The sequence below is a fragment of the Notothenia rossii genome (genome assembly GCF_949606895.1).
Source record: "Notothenia rossii genome assembly, chromosome: 8".
Taxonomy (NCBI): domain Eukaryota; kingdom Metazoa; phylum Chordata; class Actinopteri; order Perciformes; family Nototheniidae; genus Notothenia; species Notothenia rossii.
In genome coordinates, this window is record NC_136906.1 from 55,600,880 (window position 1) to 55,624,483 (window position 23,604).

A 23,604-nucleotide genomic window follows, 5' to 3' on the forward strand; every position below is an offset into this window, starting at 1 on the left:
TGGTGAACATGTGACCTAGAGACAATCATTGCCAGAGGTGAAATATAGTGAAGTACATTTACTCAAATACTGTACTTAAAGAGGCCCTATTGTGCTTTTTAGGGTTGTCCCTTCCCTGTAGTGTGATACAGGTTGTAGTGCATGTTAATGGTCTGCAGAGGCTAACATCCCTGTGTTCCCTCCAGAGGGAGTTTCTCTCCCACTCCCCCCCTGCCTGAAACACCTCCAATGGACTTCTTTGTTTACTTCTGTAACATAGTGACAACACTACACTTGCACTTCTATTGGCTAGCACTCCAACGCATTATTTGTCATAGGCTAAGGGGCGAGACATCTCTAAGCCAGCTAACCAATCAGAGCAGACTGGGCTCTGGTTTCAGACAGAGGGTGAAAAGAGGTGCTGCAGCAAAGCATGGAGACATGTCCCAGGAGAGACACTACATACTGATATAACCTGAAAGTGAGGATAATATGTCCATTCTGAACAGTTCCTGAGTAAATATGCTTCAGATGGACTTGTTGCTTTAAGAAAATCTGAGCTGTATCACAGACTGTAACGCAAGTATACAAGAACATGAAGAGCAGAATAACCTCCGGCCAGATGGAAGAGATCGCTGTGAGGGAGTCAGCAGTAATGACACAATGAAACAGGTGTTACGATTGAAGATATCTCTCAACAGAGCCTCATCTTATTTTATGGCGTGTGTATGTGTGTACACAAGATTGAAAGAGCAGACAATAAAAGCCAGAAGTGATAAAAAAAGACATTTTAATCATCTTTTATCTGAGGCCAAGTTGAAAGAAAACAGGCACGCTGAATTTTAAAACCAGCTCCCACAGATACAAAAAGTGTCGAGGGGTATCAGCTTGTAAAACGGGGCACATTTCTGTCATTGTTGATGTTATCATCTCTGACAACATTTAATAGTAATTACACACAATATCACAATATATACTATACCATTTCATGTGGGTGCAAATGGCTGCTGCAGGAGTACATTTAACACTGAAGTTAGCAACATTTCATGGAGGGGTGAAAAGATCAGGTCCCATTATGATATAGCTTTAACAAATAGTGTGTGTTTGAGTGGAAAACATATGCTATTGCATGTGAATGTAGAAAAAGAAACATGTCAACAGATTATATTTAGCGGGTGCTGTTTTATGAAACACATTGAGGCACTTGGTCAGCATCAGAAACCTTGTTTGATTGCACATACATTTTAGTGTTGGTCGTTCCTTTTTTTGAACATTTGCCATTTGTTCTGAAATGAGTGTTATTAATACAATGTATCATCAACACAAGCTTTCCGAGGAGGGATTGGTGTTTATTGCGATAGGAGGCACGCTGGTGTCAGTTTTTGGGCCGTTAAACTCTGAAGCTGAATTGCACTTCACTTTCAACGTCCTGTTAAAACAGTAGAGTTTCTTTGGCGAGGCGGAGGACGCCCGCTGTCGTTTAGAGCTGCGCTTGCACTTTTTCCCGCTCTCCTCCCGTGTGACGGGAATACTTCTGAGCTGCTCCTGGTTGCCAGGGACTTTACAACAAGCGTCCACTGGTGTGGTCGTGTCAGTGGTGGACGTGTGATTCTCTCCACAACAATGGTCACTGTCCCTTCCCATCTGTTTCTCCTGACTGAGAGGTGAGTCCGGGGAGGGGGATGGGCACTGAGTCACGGCGGGGGGGCTGATATTTTGGCTACTGTCAGGGCTTGAGGAACTTGTTTCATGTTTATGGTCCCCTGGCCCCCCGGGCTCTGAGCCGGGCTCCTGGGTCAGAGCTGTAGCCTTCTGCTGGCCAGCAGCGTGGACGCAGTACTTCCTGAGATTACAGGTGTGGGCGGGTCCCTGCCTGGGGGCCACTACCCGTCCCTGGGCACAGTGGTGGAAATGGGCGGGGGGGCAGTGGACGTAGTGCATGTGGCAGTCCATGTGCGTGTACACTGGGTCTATATGGGCTGTGTTCTGTTTGCTGGGGGTGTTTCCTGAGAGGGGGAAGAGCTGAGGGGTGGGAGGGGGCTCCAGGGGGGGCTGAGCACAGGAGTGGGGGGTCCATTGCTGGGACAGGTGGTGAGAAGGGGAAGGGTCCCCACATGTGCAGGTAGTGTTCTGAGAGAACTGGCACCTGGACGGTGGCCTCAGGGCCGCAGCGAGGCCGTTCTCAGGGCCCGTTCTGCCCGGCTCTGCCTTGCTTGTGTACTGGATGTGTGGGAAGGGCCCGGTGTGGGGGTGGGCCGGGACCCCGTTGTAGAGCTGAGCGCCCACTTCCTGCTCCTCTCGGGGTCTGTCTTCACTCTTCTGACTGGAGGCCAGGGGCTCCAGCTCGTAATGCTCTGCCTCCCCATCCCTGCTGTCCAGCTGGTACTTCCCTTTCCCTTGAGGGGCAGGCACCGAAGATGTGACCTCAGAAAACACCTGACACTGCATCTTTTTAGGCAGGGGGATCTGGCCGCAGGTCCCCTGGGGCCCCAGGCAGCGACACATGCACTGAAAGAAGAAAGTGGCAAAGGCCCAGCTGATGCACATGATCAGCATCATGAAGGTGCCCAGCTGGGTGTAGGCCAGCACGGTGGAGGGCATCATCATGGCCCCGGCCACAAAGGTGGTGAGGGCCGCCATGGCGATAGCGGAGCCCATACGGCTAAGGGAGAAGATCACCTTTCCCTCACGGTCGGGCTCGGGGGCGAGGCGATAGGCTACACCGTAGTGGACCGCGAAGTCTACGGACAGCCCCACCGCCACGGAGATGGTGACCGACTCCAGGACGTTCAGCTCCCAGCCCAGCAGCACCAGGGAGCCCACGGTGACGAATATGGTCCCAGCGATGGACAGGATGGCGTACAGACTGATGATGACGTTCCAGGTGGTGAGCAGCATCACGCTGAAAGCCACAGCCACTGACAGCGCCATGGCAACCAGAGTGCCGTCAGACAGACTGTCCTGGAGGTCGTAGAACTCCAGGTTGCTGATGAACCAGCCGTGGCTCAGGCCTTCTGGGGCGTAGCGGAGCTCCTCAAGGATCCAGGCATCCACCTACAACAGAACCACCATCATTAATATCAGGAGAATCAAAAAGATGCAGAACCAAACGTATCGTAAAGAGACACCAAATAAATTAAAGTTAGTACTTCTCTGTAGAACTGGAACATCTTCTCGTAGGCCAGGGTGAAGAGGTAGGTGCTCTTGAACTCCAACACTATGGCTCTGATGGTGTCGTTGATGTCGAATCGTGGGCCGGGGGTCTTGCTGTCAAGGTGGTAGTTAGTGCTCCGGTCCAGCTCCATGATGGCTCTCTTGATGCACAGCTCGAACACTTCCTGTTTGTAGGGGAAGGTGGACTGACTGCAGCAGGGGTAGACCGGGGACTCCTCACAGTCCTGGTTCTCCATCCACTGGTAACATGAGAGGGAGGTTAAGATCACTATATCATGTGATGTGACACTCACATGTCTTTACGTCTAAACAAAGTAAATTTTGTGTTCCCATTAGGTCACCTTTATATTAAAAGTTAGTTTAGAAATGATACACTTAGCCAACAGTCTGTGTAATAACAGCTTAGTTGATTCATCAACTAACCAGTTGAGAGATAATTGCCATTTATGAACATTCAAGTAATCTTCTAATTTATTTTTGAATAACTTACATTTTTAGGCAGATCTTTTCTTTTCTTTTTTTTAATAGATATTACTTCATTGGGTACAGTTTTGTTTAACAGCTTTACTTGTTTTTTTGATTATTTTTCATTTATTTTTACTCAAGTTTCATTTCCAATTCAGGATTATTTTACTAGTATTTGTAGTGTGGTAATAGTACTTTTACTTAAGTTAAAGAACTGAAAACTAGCCTATCAGTATCTGATAATAGCAAAACCTTATTTGTATCCCTCTTTTCCAACTAATAAGCTTGTTAATGAAATATTTGTTTGGACCTACTTATTTTTAAGAACATTTCAAATGTTCAAAATAAGAGCCAGTCTTTAAATCTCAAAAAAACACATTTACATTATTGTTTAGGCCAATGGGTTATCTTTTTTTTCCTGATACGATTCAGTGATTATGTCCTTTGCAGGATCAATATTGATACTTATCGTTGTATCAGTGCATCCCTAGAGTATACTTAGTGCACATGCAGTACTGACCTGTTTGAAGGTCTCGATGAAGCAGCTGGTGAAGTCCTGCTCGTCTGACTGGAACACAAAGCTCTGATTCCTCAGCTTCTGGCAGAAGCTGAGGATCCACAGCTGGGACGCAGGACTGGCAATGTTGAAGCTGTTATCCAGCATCAGCTTCCCCTTGTTTTTGGGGTTCAGGGGGTCCCCGTTATCCTCGGGGGTCACGCCCCAGATGATGGTGATGGGCATGTGGAGGTCCTCGCCGTGATGAACCCTCTCGAACATGAACAGCTTCTTGTACTCGGCGTCGTAGCGCTCAAACGGGTGCGAGGATCGGAACACCTGAAACTCGGCCAATTCCAGAGACGGGAGCTTCATCTTTGGGTTAACACAGACAACATAAGCCCCGCCCACTGTGATGGCGAGGAACCAGAAGAGCCAGAGGTAGCGCAGTTTGATGACGATGCAGGGGAGAACCTTCTCGAAGAAGATCCGTGACGCCTCGGAGACAGCGAACAGGCAGTCGTTGGCCTTCTGACAAAGACCTGTCCAGAACGTCCGGGTGCAGCATCCACTCTGCGGCTCCTGAGGCTTGGCGCACGGGAACAAATTAGGCAGGTAGCGCTCGTGTAGCACCACCACAGCTGGAAGCCATGTGACCATGAGAATGTAGTTCACCAATATGGCAGTGCCCGCATAGACACCGAAACAGCGTATGGCAGTGATGTTGCTGACGTAGTTGGCGTAAAAAGCTGCAGAGGTGGTGAAGCTGGTGACGAACATAGACAGGGCGGCATGTTGGAGAGTCACTCCCACTGTCTCTGATAGCTCGGCGTGCGGCTTGTCAAACTTCGTATAGTTCCAAACATCGCACAACACGAAGGCGTCGTCTGCGCCGATGCCCACCAGGATGATGAGGGCCGTGAGGTTCATGAAGGGGAAGAACTCAAAGTTGAAAACCATCCGGTAAAGAAAGTAAGACACAATGAGTGAGCTGATGATGGCGATTATCGTCATCAGAGTGATGAAGATGGAGCGCGTGTACACACACATGACCAACAGGACGATCACGATGGCGATGGCGGGATACACCGTGTCTGTGAGGAGGTAGTCCTGAAAGAGGTCGTGTTTGATCCCAAACTCAATCCCTGTGACTGTGGTGATTCCGTCTGAAGAATTCCAGTTCTCAAAATTGTCCAAGTAAATGTTCATCATGGACTCTCCCTTCTCTGTGGGGGAGAAGAGCATGCTGTATTTGAGCATAGGGGGAGAAAACTCCAGGCTCTTGGTACTCAAGAAGTCTTTGTCCACAAGGAAGTGAAGGATCTGGTAGACGGCGTTGTACTTGGTGCATTTCCTGGGCACGGTGCCACATTTGAGCTGGTCCTTCCGTCGCAGGGCCATATCCCAGCACTCGGGCCCCAGGGTGCCGTTGTGGTAGTACTTAGCACAAGAGCGTAGGATCTTGAGAGTGTGCGCTACGTCGCGCTCTGTGATCTTTTGGCAGGACGACCTGTTGGTGAGCGCGGCAACATAGTTACCGAGCGTCCAGCTGGGACAGCAGGAGGCGTCGTTGGTGCGCTGACAGAGGCTCCAGTAGTCACGGTGGGAACGCACCTGGGAACACAGACAAATTATAAATCTTCTACAATTGATGTGAATACATTTATTCAACAGTGGTTGAATTGATAACGATCAGAATTGGATCAGTTAAGTTCAACAACATTTCAAACGTCAAGAAAAGCTGCACAACTTCATTATTTAATTCCCATTTAAGTTAGCATCAGGCTATCTGGTGTTAGCCGATGGAAGCCTCTGGTGTGCAAGTTGAAATGTGACGTGCAGTGTTACTGTTGTATACACTGAATGATACAAATGTAACCATACACAACTTTTTGACAATAAATATAGTATAAAAATAGTATATTATATACCATAATATGAACTTTCTGGTTTCTGTAGGGTTCTGTCGATAGGAGAATACTTTGAAAACTTTAAAGCACAAAAATGTATTGCTGTAATTCATCCCCTCTATGTGAATGTACATTTACAATGCATGTTTTTAGCTTACTGAATATGAATAATGTCAACACAATATTAGAGGAATTGGATTTTCCTATGTAATGTCTCCTCAATTATGAATGCAAGGGAAAAAAGGTGGATAAATAAACATTTGGTCTCAATAAAAAAACAAAATAAATGTAAATCAAGCATGTTATACTGTATGTGATAAGATATTATATTGGAAGAAAATACTATGAATAAATAAACAAATAAAAACTATAAGAAGTGAATGGTAACTGTATCATTCCAAGTCTTGAGGCCTGTGTTCTCTTCTGTTGTCGTACCTTTGTGTTGTCCAGGTTGCACATGGATTTGATGGCCTGAATATTCCACAGGTTCTTCCCCTCAGCTGATGCGAACACCAGTCTAGAGTAACTGTCACCTGCATTGAGAGAGGACGTTTATTACTTAAATAGGAAAACCATCTTTCCTGCATTAATAAAAGGGAGGAAATATGAGGCAATTACAATTATACAATCGGGAGATCTGGTGGCTGGAAAAGCTCTCACTCTAATACACATCTATACCTTGAGACAATAGTGGAAATAATCCAATTCAAAGTTTTTTTTCTATATCCATATAAGAAAAGTAAATACTGTTACCTACATTCTATCATATCATTGCGTATCATCTTTCATGTGGTGTATTCATTTGGGTTTGGCCCAAGATCCTTTAGTGCAGGGGTGTCAAACTCAACTTCATCGCAGGCCACATTCGCATAAAGGTTGCATTCAAAGGGCCGGTTGTAACTATATAAATATATAATATATATAAAATAATGTATTATATATTACATTATTGCCTCTGAATTGGATTATTATCAGATAGGATAATAACTTAGTAATTAACTACGTCTGAAAGCAGAAGTCCAGGGCAAATAATACAAGTCTCTTCAGTGTGCATGGCACAAAACGTTATGCATTGTGGGACATGTAGTTTATGGGCCTCCTGCTTCTGTAAAGTGGCATGTAACCGTATAATAAACGTATTATATTCTTTGCAAGCTCTTGCGGGGCCACATAAAATGAAGTCGCGGGCCGGGTTTGGCCCCCGGGCCTTGAGTTTGAGACCCCTGCTTTAGTGGCTGAGCATTTATTCAATCTTTTATTTTTTTGCATTTTTTATTTTCATTAAATCTAAATTGAACCACTGTCATTTATGTATTCAAAATCTTACCTGGCACGTCACAGAAAAACTCTTTACTGAAGTCCCACTCTGCTTGCCGTTTGTCTCGATCAAAGCGTTCCTCGGGCCACCTGGGCTCTTGATGACTAAAAAACAAGAAAACAAAAAAGCTATATTACTTAGATATACGTTTACATTCAATTAAACAATATGGTAATAACAATAAGCATGGTCATTCACATTATGCTTGAAAACCTATTTAACTGGCAGATTTAAATAATTGAGAAGTGATACTGCTTCTTAATGCTAACACAAGGTTTTAACGTTTTGTTCTACCACATCAAATACATCAGTAAATATACATAGTGAATGCCCCAAGTTTCTATGTAACATAATAACGGGGGTTGATAACAAGAGACAAAAAAGACTACTAAAGGTCATCAAGCTGCACATTAGCCACCTTTAGCATAGCAACTGTGATGTAGTTAGACTAACGTTAGCTGTTTAATTCTGTTTATTGCATTTGCCCATCAAAAATCGTAAAAGTGGTGTCAGTATGTGATTAAAACGTGTAAGTATCATAAAACATGTTTTCCACAGATGTACATTTCTGTAATATTCTCAAATCTATTAAAAATATCCTATGGCTTTTTGTCGAGGGAACCTTTCCGATGCTACTCTAGTTCAACTTTTGGCAGCAAGTCTTAGTTTCATACTGTTTCTGACAGCCCTTTTGTCCCCAAATTATTGAAAAATAATAAAAACAAATCATTCTTATCATCAGGGATTAAGATAATAATCTGGTTTCCCTCGGAGAGCAAAGCGCGACCAATGCTAATCGCTTCAATCAGAGAAAGAACAAAAGGAAGTTTGCACGACTTTATAAACGCAGCAGAGATCCAGAGACGCACGGCTGCAAAGTCAGCGTGACAATAAGCAAAGGAAGCACATCTGATGCTTGAATGAAAAAAGCAGCAGTAATTGCTGTTACCCTCAAAGTTCAGATGAATGGCGTACAGCGGTACTAAGATACCGGTGTCATTATTATAATAATCATAATAGTGGCTCTGATTGAGTGGGGGGCCTGAGGGGACAACGTGCAGACAAGTCGTTGGCGTATATGTATGTATTGTGTGTGTTTTTTTGCAAGGAGGATGTGTTTTCTGAGTAATGTAGTGCCTACATGCCAGCGACGGTTCAGAGAGGAATTCTATCAGTGTGTATGCAGGTTTTTATTTTAGGGGCTGTGTCCCCTGCTAGAGACAGGAAGGCAGGGTAATCAGGTAGCTGTCAGAGAGAGACTGAGGGGTTGAAAGACGGGGGGACGGGGGGTGAGGCTGGGACGCTCGCTGACAGCAGCAGAGGCCTCTCGTACGAACATAAGCACAAAATTACATCTGCAGACAGACAGGTGGAGGGAGACAGAGGGGGAGACAAAGGGAGGCACAGAAACCGCAGGAGACACAGAGGAGACACAGAGAAGACAGACTGAAAGGATCTAATCAGCAGAGTGGAGATGTGATGATTCTTAACCCTATAGACACAGGAAGTCTGATTCAGAGCTAACTGGAATGCTAATGCAGAAAACTAAGAATAATAATATGACATTTCTGTTTGTTCCATGAATTTATGTGAGGGAGGTTAGATCAAGGTGAGCTCCTATTTTTATTTTTTTTTAAAAGGCAGCTAGAGCGTATTTTTGTCCTCAAACCAAAAAAACGAAATAATCAAAATCAAACTGGCACCGAGGCATCGGGTAGCAGATTACGCAGTCCATTCTTCTGGCAACACTTTGTTTACGCTGTATATTATGTTACGTTTAGACAATCATATTACGAAGAACAATGGTTTCTATTTTCAAAACCTCTCTTGCCCTGGCTAAAGAACAAACCTTTGCTTTCTTGCCTTTCCTGGTGCCAGTCTCTTCTCAAATGAACGATAAATAATAATCAAATGACTATATACAGAACAGCAACAAAATAAATGTTCAACTATTTCATATTACAAAACAATGAATTGCTCCGACAGCAGGCACATCATTCATTATAGATCATTTAAAGATGCATGTCAATGTAATCCGATAAACAAGCAATTTAATTGGTGTTTTGAGATACTGGCTTATATTGGTAGAAGCAGGGAGAACACATCCAATTTATGAAACATCGGTTTGACCTTGAGAGTGTCATAGAGACAGACGTGAACATGTGAAGAGCTTCTCCTGATGAGAGGACAGAGCACAGCTGATGACCTTGTGGATCCATCTTTAGTGAGCTCCCCTTTTCTTTCAGGAGGGGATTCAGACTTTCAGCATGTCGGTCAACACTCACCCTCAGTTACAGGTCACAGGATCAAGGCTTCATTTTACAGCCATGTGTAAACAAATATGTTGCCTTTTTTTGTAGTGTTGTTCATTCTTAGCCATGTTAATGTGAATCAAAAAACAACGATTTAGTATAGTGAGTAGCCGCATTAGCCCAATGGCATTTGGATTTAATGTCTGTGTAAGTTCTGGAAAGTTTATTTAATAACTAATCCCAATGTCTCAAGCTGAAACTCGTGTGTCTGTGAAGTGTAAGGCGTGTGTGACGTTACTTTTTGGCCTGCTCATCAGCGTATTTGAAGGGGTAGTTGGCCAGCGTGGCTCTGTAGCCCGTGTTCTTCACCATGTTGTTCCATGTGACCAGCCGCTGGCCAATGGCTGTTCCCCTTGGTTCGAAACCCTTTTAAAGAAGAAAGAAAGTAAGGATAAGGAAACACGTTTTGATAATGAAAGAAGGTTACTGTCTTCAAGGTGCTCGTATAAATTGAGCATTTAAAATGTGAGGTTTTTTTATCTCTTTTATCTCATCTGTACCAGCAGCGGGTCGGAGAAATCGGGCAGATCTGGAACCAGAACGCCCACCAGAGCACACACCACGATGAGCACTGTGCACACCCCCAGCACCACCACCGGCCAATCAGCTATCAGCTCAGCATAGCTGCAAACAAGGAAAAGGATTTAATATAGTGTACACAGTGATGTCATGTCAAATGAAATTTCATTTGGTTGAAGCTTTTATCCAAAGCGACTTACATAAGTGCAAAAACCATAAAGATTCAAACTCTTAACAACAAAGAAAGTGCAGATATAATCACTTCAAGCAAGTCACACTAAGTGCTGGTGAACTAGTTTCAGGTACTACATTCCCTTTAAGGGCTTTTTTCTTTCTGTCTTTTTCTTAACAATCAAAAGTCACGAGAGCAACATTTTTGAGGTTAAGAGAGATGTAATTATATTACCATCTTGCAATCAACTTTTATCTCAATCTTAATATGTAATTGTTTTATATATTTTCACCCTTATAATGATCATTATGTATATGAATTTTAACATATTCTCAACCTATTAGTTTACTATTAATTCTGAAAACTAATGATTATTATATATGCATGTGTGTATTTATACATGTTTATATACTAATTGTATTTATTTTTTAAATGACTCATTTGTTTATTCAGTGTTGCACAGGGTTTATTTAAATGAGTGTGTAAACTGGTGGGTGGATTAACCTTTAAGATTATATCACAATTCATTAGTTGATTTATTTTTTACATTTATATTTATAAAGTAATAGTCTATATGTCCTTAAGTACAGTAGTTGAGTACTCAGTGACATTTCACCACTGGATAAGCCTACCTCATCTGGGCTTTGCTTAAGGCCTCAGCTTGTTTGGAAGTAGTGTTAGTAGCAGTCTTAGGTTAAGCTGCGTGTACTGAGAGTCTCCATCCCTCTGTAGCTCTTAACACTTGGGATCTTTCCCTGAACCTTTCTAAAAACTCTAATCCTGATTAAACAGTCCTGATTAAATAGTCTGCTGGATTATATTTGAGATGTATTGGAGAGCTGCAGGTTAAAGGAGGCCAGGTACAGAGACACACTCCCATGACTCACTACTGAGGAATGACAGCAGTGATGGATGGATGACAAATAAAGAGAGGAGGAGGAGGAGAGAGCTTTGCAATCCAGAACATCAACGCAAGAGGAACAGTTTTTTGGCAGGTCTCACCTTTTGGGGAATCGAAAGGGCCTTGCAGGGCTGAAAAACAAAAAGACGGGAGATAAATCAGGCTTACATATTGGAATCAACGCAACAGGAGATAAAAAACAGATTTGCAGAGACTTTGGAGCGAGAAGGGACATCTTTTCTTCATAATCTGCCTCTTCTTTCTTTTTCCAGCAGCAGCAGCAGCACACCCCATAGGGACGAGACCAGTGAAACATTAAGACTGACGTGGCTGTCGAAACCACTCTCCATAATGCTCTCTGCTCCTTTTTCAAATCTGTTTCAGATGTGACACATAGGCTAACAATGGTTTCTAGTATACATGTGATAGGGCTGAACGATTAATCGATTTTAATTCGAAATCGCGATTTGAAATGATGCAATTATCAAAATCGCAAATTAAAAAAATGTGTTCCTCTTGTGTGTCAGTCATCCACACTAATCAGAAGTGCTGTGCTCCACATGCACCAGCCAATGTTAACCGATCAGAAGTGGCCCATGATAGAAGGTGATAGACAGATAGATCCAATCACCTGCCAAGTATTTTTGAAAGTGCCTGCCCTTTCCAAATGGCTTCCAATGGAGCTTTCCTAGATGGTTCGGTGAAACAAACCATCTGAGTCAGGTTAGTAATGCTCCATCACATGTTTGACATCTATTACAGGGTGAATCTTAAACTGAAGCTTGACTTTAAAGCAACCCAACGGAAGTTTCATGTAAGTTTAGTTCTTTCACTCGTAGCTCGGGCTGCAGGGATGCTAGAGACGGGAGCATGTTGATGCGACCTTCCTAGTCGGAGATATGGCCGTATTTTACAATAAACTGCCGGTGGGTCGCTTAAAAACAAATATCGCAAATCGAATCGCAATATATGTCAGAAAAATTGCAATTAGATTATTTCTCAAAATCATGCAGCCCTAACATGTGACACACAAAGGCAACTGACACGAGAAATTAAACATTTACGAACGGATTCTGAAGGGTTTCTGACTGGAATCTCAGTAGGCAACATCAGCTTTTGTTGCATACCAACACAAACGTTATGAGACTTTACTTTCTTATATCCTCTAATGTGGCCTCCTCATACTTGGACTAACACTGACAGGCACATGCTGCTCAGGATCTATCTGGACTTCTCGTCCGCTCCTCCTGGGAGCGGCGGGGAAGCGTCCGGTTTGCCGGGAGCAGCTAACGCCCCGGGTGGAGAGGAAGAGGAGGGACGGAGAGGAAGGGGGAGAATCAGATACGGCCACCTGATCACAGCAAGGCTGAAGGAGATAAGTAATGTCGGCTTAAGGGTCAGGAGGATATGAGACCTGGTGTGTGTGGAGAAAATTGAGAGGGAGGAGAGCGTGTACAGCAAGTACATAGTGTGATACCCTGAATATGCTAATGAGTTAGGCAGGACTGACAAACTCATGCAGACCCACCCATCCCTGTTGTAGATTCTGCCGAATAAATTGTATCGTACAAATAAATGGTCTGCTTTAAAAGCCCTGACTTAATAAATTGCTGTGCCTAAGATAAAAATAAATAGGACATTTTAAAATAATGAGAAAAAGTCGAGATTTAGTGAATAAAGTCAATCTTTCTGTATTGCTAGACATTCAAAAAATAATCATAGGACATTTTTAAAACTTTTTTTTTTTTTTTGCACTTTCAGAGAAAACCCAACATTGCAAGAATAAAGTCAAAATGTTGATAATGAAGTCTGAATTTTGGGTATAAAGTTGTTCTTTGAGTATTGCCATGCATAAGAAAAAGAAGATTTTTTTTGTTTGCATTTTGAGAATGTAGTAGTAGTTTAAATATATGTTTTTTTAATGACAATAATTATACTAAAATGTTGTTAATTAAGTGTACATTTATAAAGAATAAAGGCTTTTTATATTTTTGGGAGAATTTCTTTGCACTTATGGAATAAAGTTAAAACATCAAGTCAAAAGTCAAAATGTTGATAATTAACTTGATATTTCACAGTTAAAGTTGCACTTCATATATCAACCTAATAATGTCTCTACATCTCTTTTTCTTTTCTTGAAATGCCAAATTAAATAAGAATGGCCCGTGCAATTTCATCTCCTCATGCCTGGCGCCAATACCCTTCCCTACTATAGAAATAGCGTCCTGAAGTCCCCCCGCCAGAGGAACAGGAAGTGAGTTTTGAGGTCATTAGTGCTCCGGGCATTAGTGCTGTGATTTAAGAAAAATCTGGCCAGAGGTCCCGAAAAGGCTGTTGTCGTATTTCTTCCCTGTTTTTCCGTTAAAGTCAAATCTGCGGAATGCTATAATTACTGGTAATGGGAGGCACAAATTAACTATTGGTGAGGAATTTTGCTTAACGGTTGAGTGGGGTTGTAGGAAGGCTGTAAATCCCTTTGGTAGTTTTACTGGACATTTATATGACAGCGGATGGAAGGCAAGGTTTAAAGCTCCAAATAGAAGTGCAGTTGAACGTACTTCACTATCTTTAAAGTACACAAGTTATAGATGAGATTCTGTTTTTGCTCTAAAATATTGAACTATTCTTGATTATATTAATATGATTGCCTTCTTCCGTAAGGTGGACTGACCCTTCACCCTTCACTAAATTGACCTTCCACCTGGTTTGAACCAACATTGCCTAATGAAAAGCACATTTCCCCTGCCCTCGTTGGGACTAGTAGCCAAGGGGAAATTCTGTTTTGCTAATGTTATTCTTTTTCCTGTGCTCTGTCTCTTGGCTTCCCATGTATGGCCTTGAACTGAAGACCCCAGGACACAGATATGGCCCGAAAAGGAGGAGACGAGTTATTGGAAATAGTTGGAACGGATTTGTAAAAGCGCTGTCAGGCATATCTATTTGTCTACTGAAGGTCTGTTTTGAGTTTTGGTCTCCGATCTGAATCCATTTCTGCCAATTGGAAAGACGTGCGGCATACCTGAGCGGGTAATTTGGCCACAGACACGACAAAGATGAATAGATCGAGAATACGTCAAGTCACTAGCAATCATTTAGGACGTTGTCGTAAAACTCAGGCAACCTTTTCCTCGCGATCTTGGGAGATGAATTCAAGATCTGGCAATGTGATCATTCCCTGAGACTTCTATTTGTTGTTTAAGTAAAAACACAGAAAAAGAAACAACTTACATGACCTGAAGCGCATTGAAAAAAAGGGTAAAAAAACACCCAAGCTGTGGTTGGCGGTGAGCAACAGAGAAGTAGTGTTGACTGATGATCACAGAGGCTCTAAATTCAGCAGGATGACAACCCACCGCCTCGGGTTTCCTCCCCAACTCTGTGATCTCTTCTACTCATGACGCCTCGAAAACAAACTTGCAGTCTCTCTCCGGCTTCTGCCCCCCCCCCCCTCCCCTCCTTATTTTCCTTCCCTCTCCCCCGGCCCTGACTAACCTTTCAGTGTTATTCTATTTACAATGGGGAGAGTGTTTCAGGATCACTGGGCTAATTAATAAGGTAAACACAGCCCGCCGGACGCTCACTCAGAACTGTGCTGACAGAGGGCCACGGAGAGTGTGTGAAGATGAGCTGGCTGTGTGTAGCCCCGTTTCAACACACACGTGCTGGTATAATACCCCAGATATTTATACTGCTTCAACTCTCTGCTGTATAGGGAGAATTGTTTTTAATGGACCAATAGACCTATCTAAGGTTGGTCCTAATAACTGGAGTAGTGAACAGTGTTTGCATTCCAAAGGAACTTTATGGGATGGTATCAGAATCAAAATACTTTATTTAGTAGTAATATTGGGTTTGATTGTTCCATTTTAGAATGAAAAAAGAATAAAAATATGTATATAAACATTAGAAATTAAAGTAAAATATGTGATGTAAAAAAATAACTAATAATAAAAAACAATTAATATAAACCTTAAAAGTTATATTAATATGTAAAAAAAATATAAAATACAAATGTTTATATAAAGTAAGAAGATAAAGAATTTTTTTTGAAAGTTGTTCTACGATATATAGAACGAATATTAAATATCTGGAGTTTTTTATGGTAATGGTTGTTCCAGGTATTAGACAAACCCTTAGGGGTGACGAGTGAAACGGAGGTATAGCTTGTATAAAACATAAGATTTTGACTGCAAAATACATCAATAAAATGTATTTACTAGCCGAGTTCCCGATAGACATTAACATAAAATAAAAATAAATTATTTTGGTTATTTAGCAATATATATACAGTTGCAAGAAAAAGTATGTGAACCCTTTGGAACTACCTGGATTTCTGCATAAATTGGTCATAAAATGTGTTCTGATCTTCATCTAAGTCACAACAATAGACAAACACAGTCTGCTTAAGCTAAAACCACACAAACAATATGTTTTTATGTTTTTATTGAACACACCATGTAAACATTCACAGTGCAGGGTGGAAAAAGTATGTGAACCCTTGGATTTAATAACTGGTTGACCCTCCTTTGGCAGCAATAACCTCAACCAAACGTTTCCTATAGTTGCATATCAGACCTGCACAACGGTCAGGAGGAATTTTGGACCATTCCTCTTTACAAAACTGTTTCAGTTCAGCAATATTCTTGGGACGTCTGGTGTGAATGGCTCTCTTGAGGTCATGCCACAGCATCTCAATTGGGTTGAGGTCAGGACTCTGACTGGGCCACTCCAGAAGAGGTATTTTCTTCTGTTGAAGACATCCTGTTGATTTACTTCTGTGCTTTGGGTCGTTGTCCTGTAGCATCACCCATCTTCTGTTGAGCTTCAATTGGTGGACAGATGGACTTAAGTTCTCCAGCAAAATGTCTTGATAAACTTGAGAATTCATTTTTCCGTCGATGATGGCAATCTGTCCAGGCCCTGAGGCAGCAAAGCAGCCCCAAACCATGATGCTCCCTCCACCATACTTCACAGTTGGGATGAGGTTTTGATGTTGGTGTGCTGTGGCTTTTTTCTCTCCACACATAGCCTTGTGTGTTCCTTCCAAACAACTCAACTTTGGTTTCATCTGTCCACAGAATATTTTGCCAGTAGTGCTGTGGAACATCCAGGTGCTCTTTTGCAAACTTCAAACGTGCAGCAATGTTTTTTCTGGACAGCAGTGGCTTCCTCCATTTTATGTCCAACTTATGCAGAAATCCAGGTAATTCCAAAGGGTTCACATACTTTTTCTTGCAACTGTATATATATATATATATATATATATATATATATGATTCTGAAATGCGCCATTCTGCATGATAATTTCTCTTGGTTTTGCTATATTTTGATATTTATACTTTTGTATCACTTCTTCCACCTCTGTTTGCCAATAAATGTGCATGAGTCTGTAAGGTGTGTGTTGTTGTAAAGGAGTGTGTATGTGTGCCGCCAGGGTTCAGAGTCAGGAGTAGGTAGGGGGCTGGGGGGGCGGGGGGCTAACTGTCAAACAGACGGGCGGGTAAATACTTGGCGAACAAGGCCTTCAGGTTGGAGCAGGAGCAATTAGTGTCACCCGTCAGGCTGCCGGCCGCCTCGCCCTGATTAGTGCCTCGCTGGAACGCTGCACACAATTAGAGGCTCGACCAAGCCATGAAATAGGTCCATACTCCCAGCACCCCCCCTTCAGATGACATCATGACACTGGTTAGGAACAAATACACCGCAGTGTGGCTGAAAAGTAGCCTTGTGTGTGAATATTTATATAATTCTCTTATGGTTAAACCAGCGTACAGAGAGGGGTATTAACACTCACTCAGAGAGCCCGAGTGTATGCTAGGATGACATTAATAACACTGTAAATGTTGGAGGCACATAGGGGGTAAAACTAAATCAGCGTTTGAGGCAGTGACAGTTCAATAAACAAATATACATTTTGAATATACTTTTAAAGTTTCCTATATTCCTATGCAGACACTAAAGTCTAAATAGGGCCTTTAGAGTAGCTTGTTTAGCATGCCAACAAAAAAGCCTGAAAGTGAATAAGGATGAGTTTAGTAGAGCAGCGTTTCTGTAAAAAGTGATCAAATCAGATAGTGTAAAATCTTTTATACCTATAACCCAATAAATAAGAGACATATTTTACAGAAAAAGTGTTATAAAGTCGAGGCTTCTTGTATCTAAATGTTTTCTATAAGTTCTTCAACGCACTTCTGTTGATCGGAGAGTTTTAGCCCCACAAATGTGACAACTAAAATGACCAAAGAAAATGTCAAATAGGTTTTTCTCAGAGGAAATCTAAGGGTGAATGTTGCATTAGTAGAGAAGCGTGTTGATAAGACGTTACAGAGCAGCTAGATGTTCTGAGGTTCATGAGTAACAGTGGGATTCACAGGGCATCACATTTCCAACAGGCCTCCAATAAACTCCTGTACAGGCCTGTGCTCTTTAAACACAGAGGTTAAATGGAGGTCAGCTGGGGACACTCTCCTCTCATTATCACCACAGAGCCAGAGACATGGGGCACTTCAAGGCAACGTGAGTGTAGTAACTGCTATGTAGAGGGACTTTATTTTTCCTTTAATGTGTGCACTTTTATATACAACCAATGACTGGATGTTTCATGTTACTATTTAGACAATGAGCTTCTATACGTATGATACAGTATGTGACCATATTTTACTTATGTTTTTGTCAAATTGATGAGTGTAAAATGTTGCCTTTAATCCTGGTTTTTATTTGAATATGGTTTTGAATATATTTATTATATATAAGTAGGGCTATTTTTTAAGTAGTAAAACTAAATGTGTTCTAATTAAGGATAGTTCTTGTATTCATTAATAACATGTTAAATGCATTTTGTTTGGCTAGCGAAGTTCAAAGTGCATGTTTTCAGAAGAAGAATATTTTTTAATCAATCCCCTTATCGATAAATTGACTTAATGTTCCAGCTTTTTTATTTCTATATTCATTCTGAAGCAGTACAATGGAAGTCAATGTGTGTGCATGTGTGCATCCAGTGGTGAGCGTGGCCCTTTCTGGCTGCACCTGCCATTCCCCTGAATTCTTGGAGGTGAAATATGGGCGCGCAGAAATTCCAGGCATACAGGATTTCAGCACTGTAGCCAATAGTTACAGGCTGTCAGTCAGTGTGACGACTTCATCAGGGCTGCTCCTCGCCTCACAAAGCCAGAGCCCAGCACATGGTGCAGAAACATTACAAGATTATCTTATAAGAGGAGGAAAAACAGCATTTAAGATCATACGCTATAAAAACTATAGCCATTTACGTGTTTTTCTACTACAGGGCAAAGTAGGGTCTATAACTGAAATGCCAGTTCCAGATGGTTGAATGTTCCCGGCCAGAAAACATGAATCTAGAAACTTCTTAAACCGGCGCCAACCCTACACTGCATGGTTGAGTGGAGCTGTAAGATAGCCAACTTTAAGTGGTTATGTGTGGCCATTGAGAACAGCAGAGACCTCCAGAAGTGGAACCAATGGTTTTCACCTGCGGCTGCACCAAAGAACCTCCACTTCCTTCCATGGGCATCTGTTAATACCTCTCGCTAAAAGAGAAGTCCGACGGGCACAAAACAACGGCCATTGAGCAGAAATCGTTAAAATACAAAGAAGACATTAGATGCTTTTTGGACCAGGTTGACTGAGCAGTCCTGGCCCCAGATAGGCCCTGAGGCTAGAAGCCCTAATGATGATAGCCTGGTGAAACCTGTCCTCCCCTGTGTGATAGGAAGGAAGAGTACCGGGGGTGGAGGGGTCTGGAAAATCCTCCGAGCAGAGGTTTACAAAGCGCAGGGGAGGAAAACAAAGCGCAATTGTTTTTTTCGAAATTGGATCAAATGTTATTAAGGGTACTGTAAAAGTAGCCTTGACATCTTTAAGGAACTTCTTTCTGTTTTCTCTTTACGCACAAGTATGCAAACGATATCATTATCTCTCCCATTGGCACAGTTTATACTGTCACGGCTCAATTCAAAATTCAAGTCACGTGACGTCACCCCCCCCGGCTCTCGGGGTGGACGCCCTCTCATCCCTGCTCTGGCGGAAACACTGATTCATAACCTAGCAACATAAACAAATAGATGAACTACTTTTTTTTCACACTTTAAAAGACACTCCTGAAAACATCTGGGGATTCCCACAGCAGCATTTAGAGAGCCGCTAATCCCCCAACTGACTGATTGATTTGCATGTGGTACAGTGGGAGAGGTTAGTGCAGCCTGGTGATGATGTTTATGGTAAGATAATTTGGAATAAAGAGTAGAGGCTTGTTCGCACCCGTCCACTTTTTTTTTCATTTGCCATTGCTCATTTGATCTGTAAGCCTGCTGCTGCCACACCGACAGACAGCTCCTGTTTTTCACAGATGAGCCTCGCCTCTACAAATAGGATTCCGCGACTTAAAGACTTGCGATTGAAAATGTTTGCGTTATAAATCAGCAAATGTCTTTTAATAATGATGATCTTCACTACCTACAATTTAGAGCAACCACTCAGTAAAAAGTGTATCTAGCTAGTCTATCAAGTATACCTCAAAAGGGCTACGGGATCTCCAGCAGCCAGCGAACCATCTTTCTCCAGCTGAGAGCTGGCGAGCTGCTCAGCCAGCTTATGAGAAGTTATGACAATGTCCTGCTCACATCAGGCTTTGATCCTGCTTTATGGGACAGCGTGGGCCTTTGATCTGGGATGGCTATATTGATGGGCTTTACTTCATACTAGGGAACTATACCATAAGACTGGGGGGGTACAGGGAGAGATTAAAATGGTGGTAAAGAAGGAAGAAAGAGAGCAGGGAAACCGGGAGTGAGGTGAAAAAGAAAAGAAGCAGAAGGCTTTAAGACAGGTCTTAAAGAGCAACTTGCAGGTTAGAGAAACCAGTGAATAAATGTGTAGGAAAATGATGAATACACTAGATTTTCCCAAAAATATACAGAAATATACACTACAGTGACATTTGGCGTCGTTTTAGTAAGACATTTTCACTTCCGCATAAAAAAGCCTCCGCACGTGACCTCCCGCGTGTGACATAACATGGGGGAAACAAGGGGGAGAGCGGCCGGTCTAACGTAGGAATAAACATGGATCACAATGCTAGTTTTGACACAGAAGAGGTTGAAAATATATATTCGAATGAATATGATTATAATTATGAGCCTGCTAGGCGTCCAAGAGACCAGGAGCAGCCAAGGATTAGAAAAAATAACGGCCATCGGAGAGAAATGGAGCTTTGGTGTGAGGAGAACCAGTGGAGAACTGGGCAGCTATCTTGGTGAGTGACCGGCGTTAGCATGTTAGCTAACGTCAGTCACATCACAACATTGTAAAGTTAGCAATCATATATCAGGCTATAACTAAAGTAGCATTGATAATATAGTAACGTTACTGGCAGGACTGTTGATACTGATCCATAACAGAAACTAATGCGCAAGTATCAGCCGTATCTCGCGTTACCTAATGCAACTCCACACTACGGTGCTGTGTACCGGAGGAGAGACGCGAGATACGGCTGATACTTGACGATCTGGCGGAGAAAGGTTGTGGAGCCTCCGTTGATATGCCGTTGTAAATGGCTTGATGGAAAGCAGGTGTGTAGTCGGGGAGGGTGCACAGCTGATTGCAGCAGGTGAGTGGAGGTTGAGCCGGGAGCCAGGAGTGACAGCCACCACGCACACACAAACAACACAGACAGGGGGAAACAAACAAACACAAAGGAGACGGCTGGAGCAGTACAGCCACCACAGCGTTACCTAATGCAACTCCACACTACGTCTTACGGTGCCGTGTACCGGAGGGGAGAGAGAGAGAGCAGCGAAGGGGGGAGAGAGAGAGCGGCGAAGGGGGGAGAGAGATGTAATACGGTTTCTTGATAAAGCTGTGGAGACGGAGTATGTGCTGCAGGGAGGTGGATGCACAACGCACCCAGGAACGAACGCTAGCTCCGGTCCTTTTCCCGTGGGAAACTGTGGACTCGATGCCCTGACAGGCTTGAGTTTGTGCAACCTGCACAAACACAAGCTCACCATGATTACAAATGGTGAAATGCAATGTAAAATTACCCAAAAAATACCAGCTCACTAAATCATAACCGCTCAAACCAACTACAAACTACTACCGCGGATTGGGCAGAGAACGAGTCAGAGAAAGTTAACTCCCCCATGTGAGGTAATATGACGCGTTTGACGTATGACATTAAAAAAAAAGGCAGTTTTTAGTAGCAGAGCTCAAAACGGCTCCTTTTCCTCTGAATTCCTGCTCTTATGTTTTGTAAAACATATAAAATCCTGCATTAACATTTTTAATTGTAATTTTCAGGCAAGGTTAAGCATAAATGTAGTAAAAAAAAAAAAAGCCTGCAAGTTGCTCTTTAAACAGGAACAGCCTGAATTAAGAAGGCCAGGGTTGCGTTCGAATAGTCCATTTAGCTTAGGAACCTTCCTAACCGAGTGAAATGACCCGGAAGTCCCTCAGTGGCAGCCATGATAAGTGTCGTTCGAATTCTCTAGAATGATAGGAAAGGAGGTTTCAAACTTCCTTTATAACCTCGTTTAGCTTAGGAACCACTGGACCTCCCTAACCGAAAGGAGTCGGCCGTTCACGGACACAAACAATTATGACGGAGAAATGATATCATGAAAGTTACGGTGCTTATTAAGCATTTTAAAACGTATGTGGTAAGTTGCCAAAGTGCTTTGTTTTGAACGTTCATCAGTATTATAATCAAAAAGAGAAATATGAACGTTAGTTTTTACTGAAATGATTAAATAAAGTCAACATTTCACTGAGCTGTGTGGGGTTTGTTCAACTTTTAAAATATGTTTGAATGGTGATATACACAGTGATAGGTGTTAAAGACTAACGTTTATAATAAATACATTTGTATTGATTTTAAGATATTTTCATAGTTCATACAATCATACGTATTGGGATCATTTGTATTAATGTGGACCGGAGGGAGAGGGTGACGAGCATAAGTTTCACTTTCATTTTTTATTTCAATTCCAATTTTGGTCATGAAGAATATGTTTCTCTGTTGTTCATAAAGCAACAGCATCAGAGCACGGTGCAGAGTCTCTAGATGAGTCCGTCGTTCTTATTAAACATCCATGTTGTAGTCCGTTGTATAGAAAACTGTAGTTTCCATAGTTTCCCCAGAGCAGCAGACGCACAAAATGACGTCCGCTGGCGCATCATAAACACGTCAGATAGTGAAAGTGCATTCGGATTCTCTAAACTACCGCAGTCTCTTCTCCTAAGTCCTTTTGAATTCTCCTATCCACTATCCCTTAAACCCGTGACGTTTCACTCAGAGGTCAAGGAATAGGAGATAGGGTTAGAACTTAGGAGCTGATTTTTAAACTATCCGAACGCAACCCAGAAAAGTTTTCTGAAAATCTAAAGAGTGAGAACTATCAGACTCATCTGTTTCACTCTCGCCCTCCTTGAGTTTTCTGCTCATATCTCTTGGCCGGCCTCAGTTACAGCACCAGCTGCTTCAACTGACCTCGCATTTCACAACACGGCCATTATCTCTACACAACTACACACAACCTAAAGCCCTGATAATATCCTGATTTCAAGTTTTTGAAAACTAGAAGCACTAAAATTAACTAATATATCTTCATGGAAGTTAATTGTAACATTTTGATTGACTATAAATATTGTGGTCAGTGTTTGTTTGTACTTAGCTCCAACCCCCCTTGCCTCTTCTGGTTCCAAAAAGATGATGGCCTTAAGTGTGTGTTTTGGCTGTTCCCATAGTAAAAGCAAGTGTGAGCTAGCTAGCTTAGATAGCAAGTTTTCCATTTGTAACCGTCTTTGATTGGACCAAGTATGCCGATTGGTTTCATTAACAAAAAAATCGAAGTAGGTTACGTCGAGACATGTAGCAATATGTCTGCCAATGTAGAGAATATGTAGACTGCAAGCTAGCAAACATGGATGTCAACATTGAACAATTAAAAAAGTTTCAAAAAATCGGCTTTGCAAATGTTTTATGAGGAAGTAATCAGACTGGATTTTGATAGTGGTTTCCCAGTCCTTGTGAACCTTTAAAGTACTTTTACATATACAACCCTTAACATCCATTTATACAAGGTGCCATTTGCTCTGAGAGACTAACATACACAAACATTCACAAACTATGCTACCAGGAGTAATTTGGGGTTGAGTATCTTGCCCAAGGACACATTGATAGAACCACCAATCGAACATCTACCGGTACTCCCTGAGCCTCAGCCCATTAGCTCTCATGATGTCTTCTTTGCCATGGTGCCACAGGTCACAGCTTCCTTCACGCTCCAACAGAACACTAAATGTGAGCTGAGCTGATGTAACTCAAAGAAAGACCATGAAATAC

The 23,604-nt window shown here is 42.3% G+C and overlaps 1 protein-coding gene across 3 annotated transcripts in view; it reads right to left on the minus strand.

Moving 5' to 3' along the window:
- Positions 1 to 752: 752 nt before the first annotated feature.
- disp1 (dispatched homolog 1) overlaps positions 753 to 23,604 on the minus strand; it is a 112,253-nt gene continuing 89,401 nt past the window's right edge. For all 3 annotated transcript variants that reach the window (XM_079644631.1, XM_079644629.1, XM_079644630.1), the window contains 8 exons: positions 11,348 to 11,377; positions 10,155 to 10,278; positions 9,893 to 10,020; positions 7,352 to 7,446; positions 6,460 to 6,557; positions 4,139 to 5,728; positions 3,129 to 3,392; positions 753 to 3,033 (listed from right to left, as the gene is read on the minus strand). In XM_079644631.1, the coding sequence (XP_079500757.1) occupies positions 1,297 to 3,033; positions 3,129 to 3,392; positions 4,139 to 5,728; positions 6,460 to 6,557; positions 7,352 to 7,446; positions 9,893 to 10,020; positions 10,155 to 10,278; positions 11,348 to 11,377 (4,066 nt within the window). In that variant the 3' untranslated portion in view covers positions 753 to 1,296. The remainder of the gene's footprint in view (positions 3,034 to 3,128; positions 3,393 to 4,138; positions 5,729 to 6,459; positions 6,558 to 7,351; positions 7,447 to 9,892; positions 10,021 to 10,154; positions 10,279 to 11,347; positions 11,378 to 23,604) is intronic.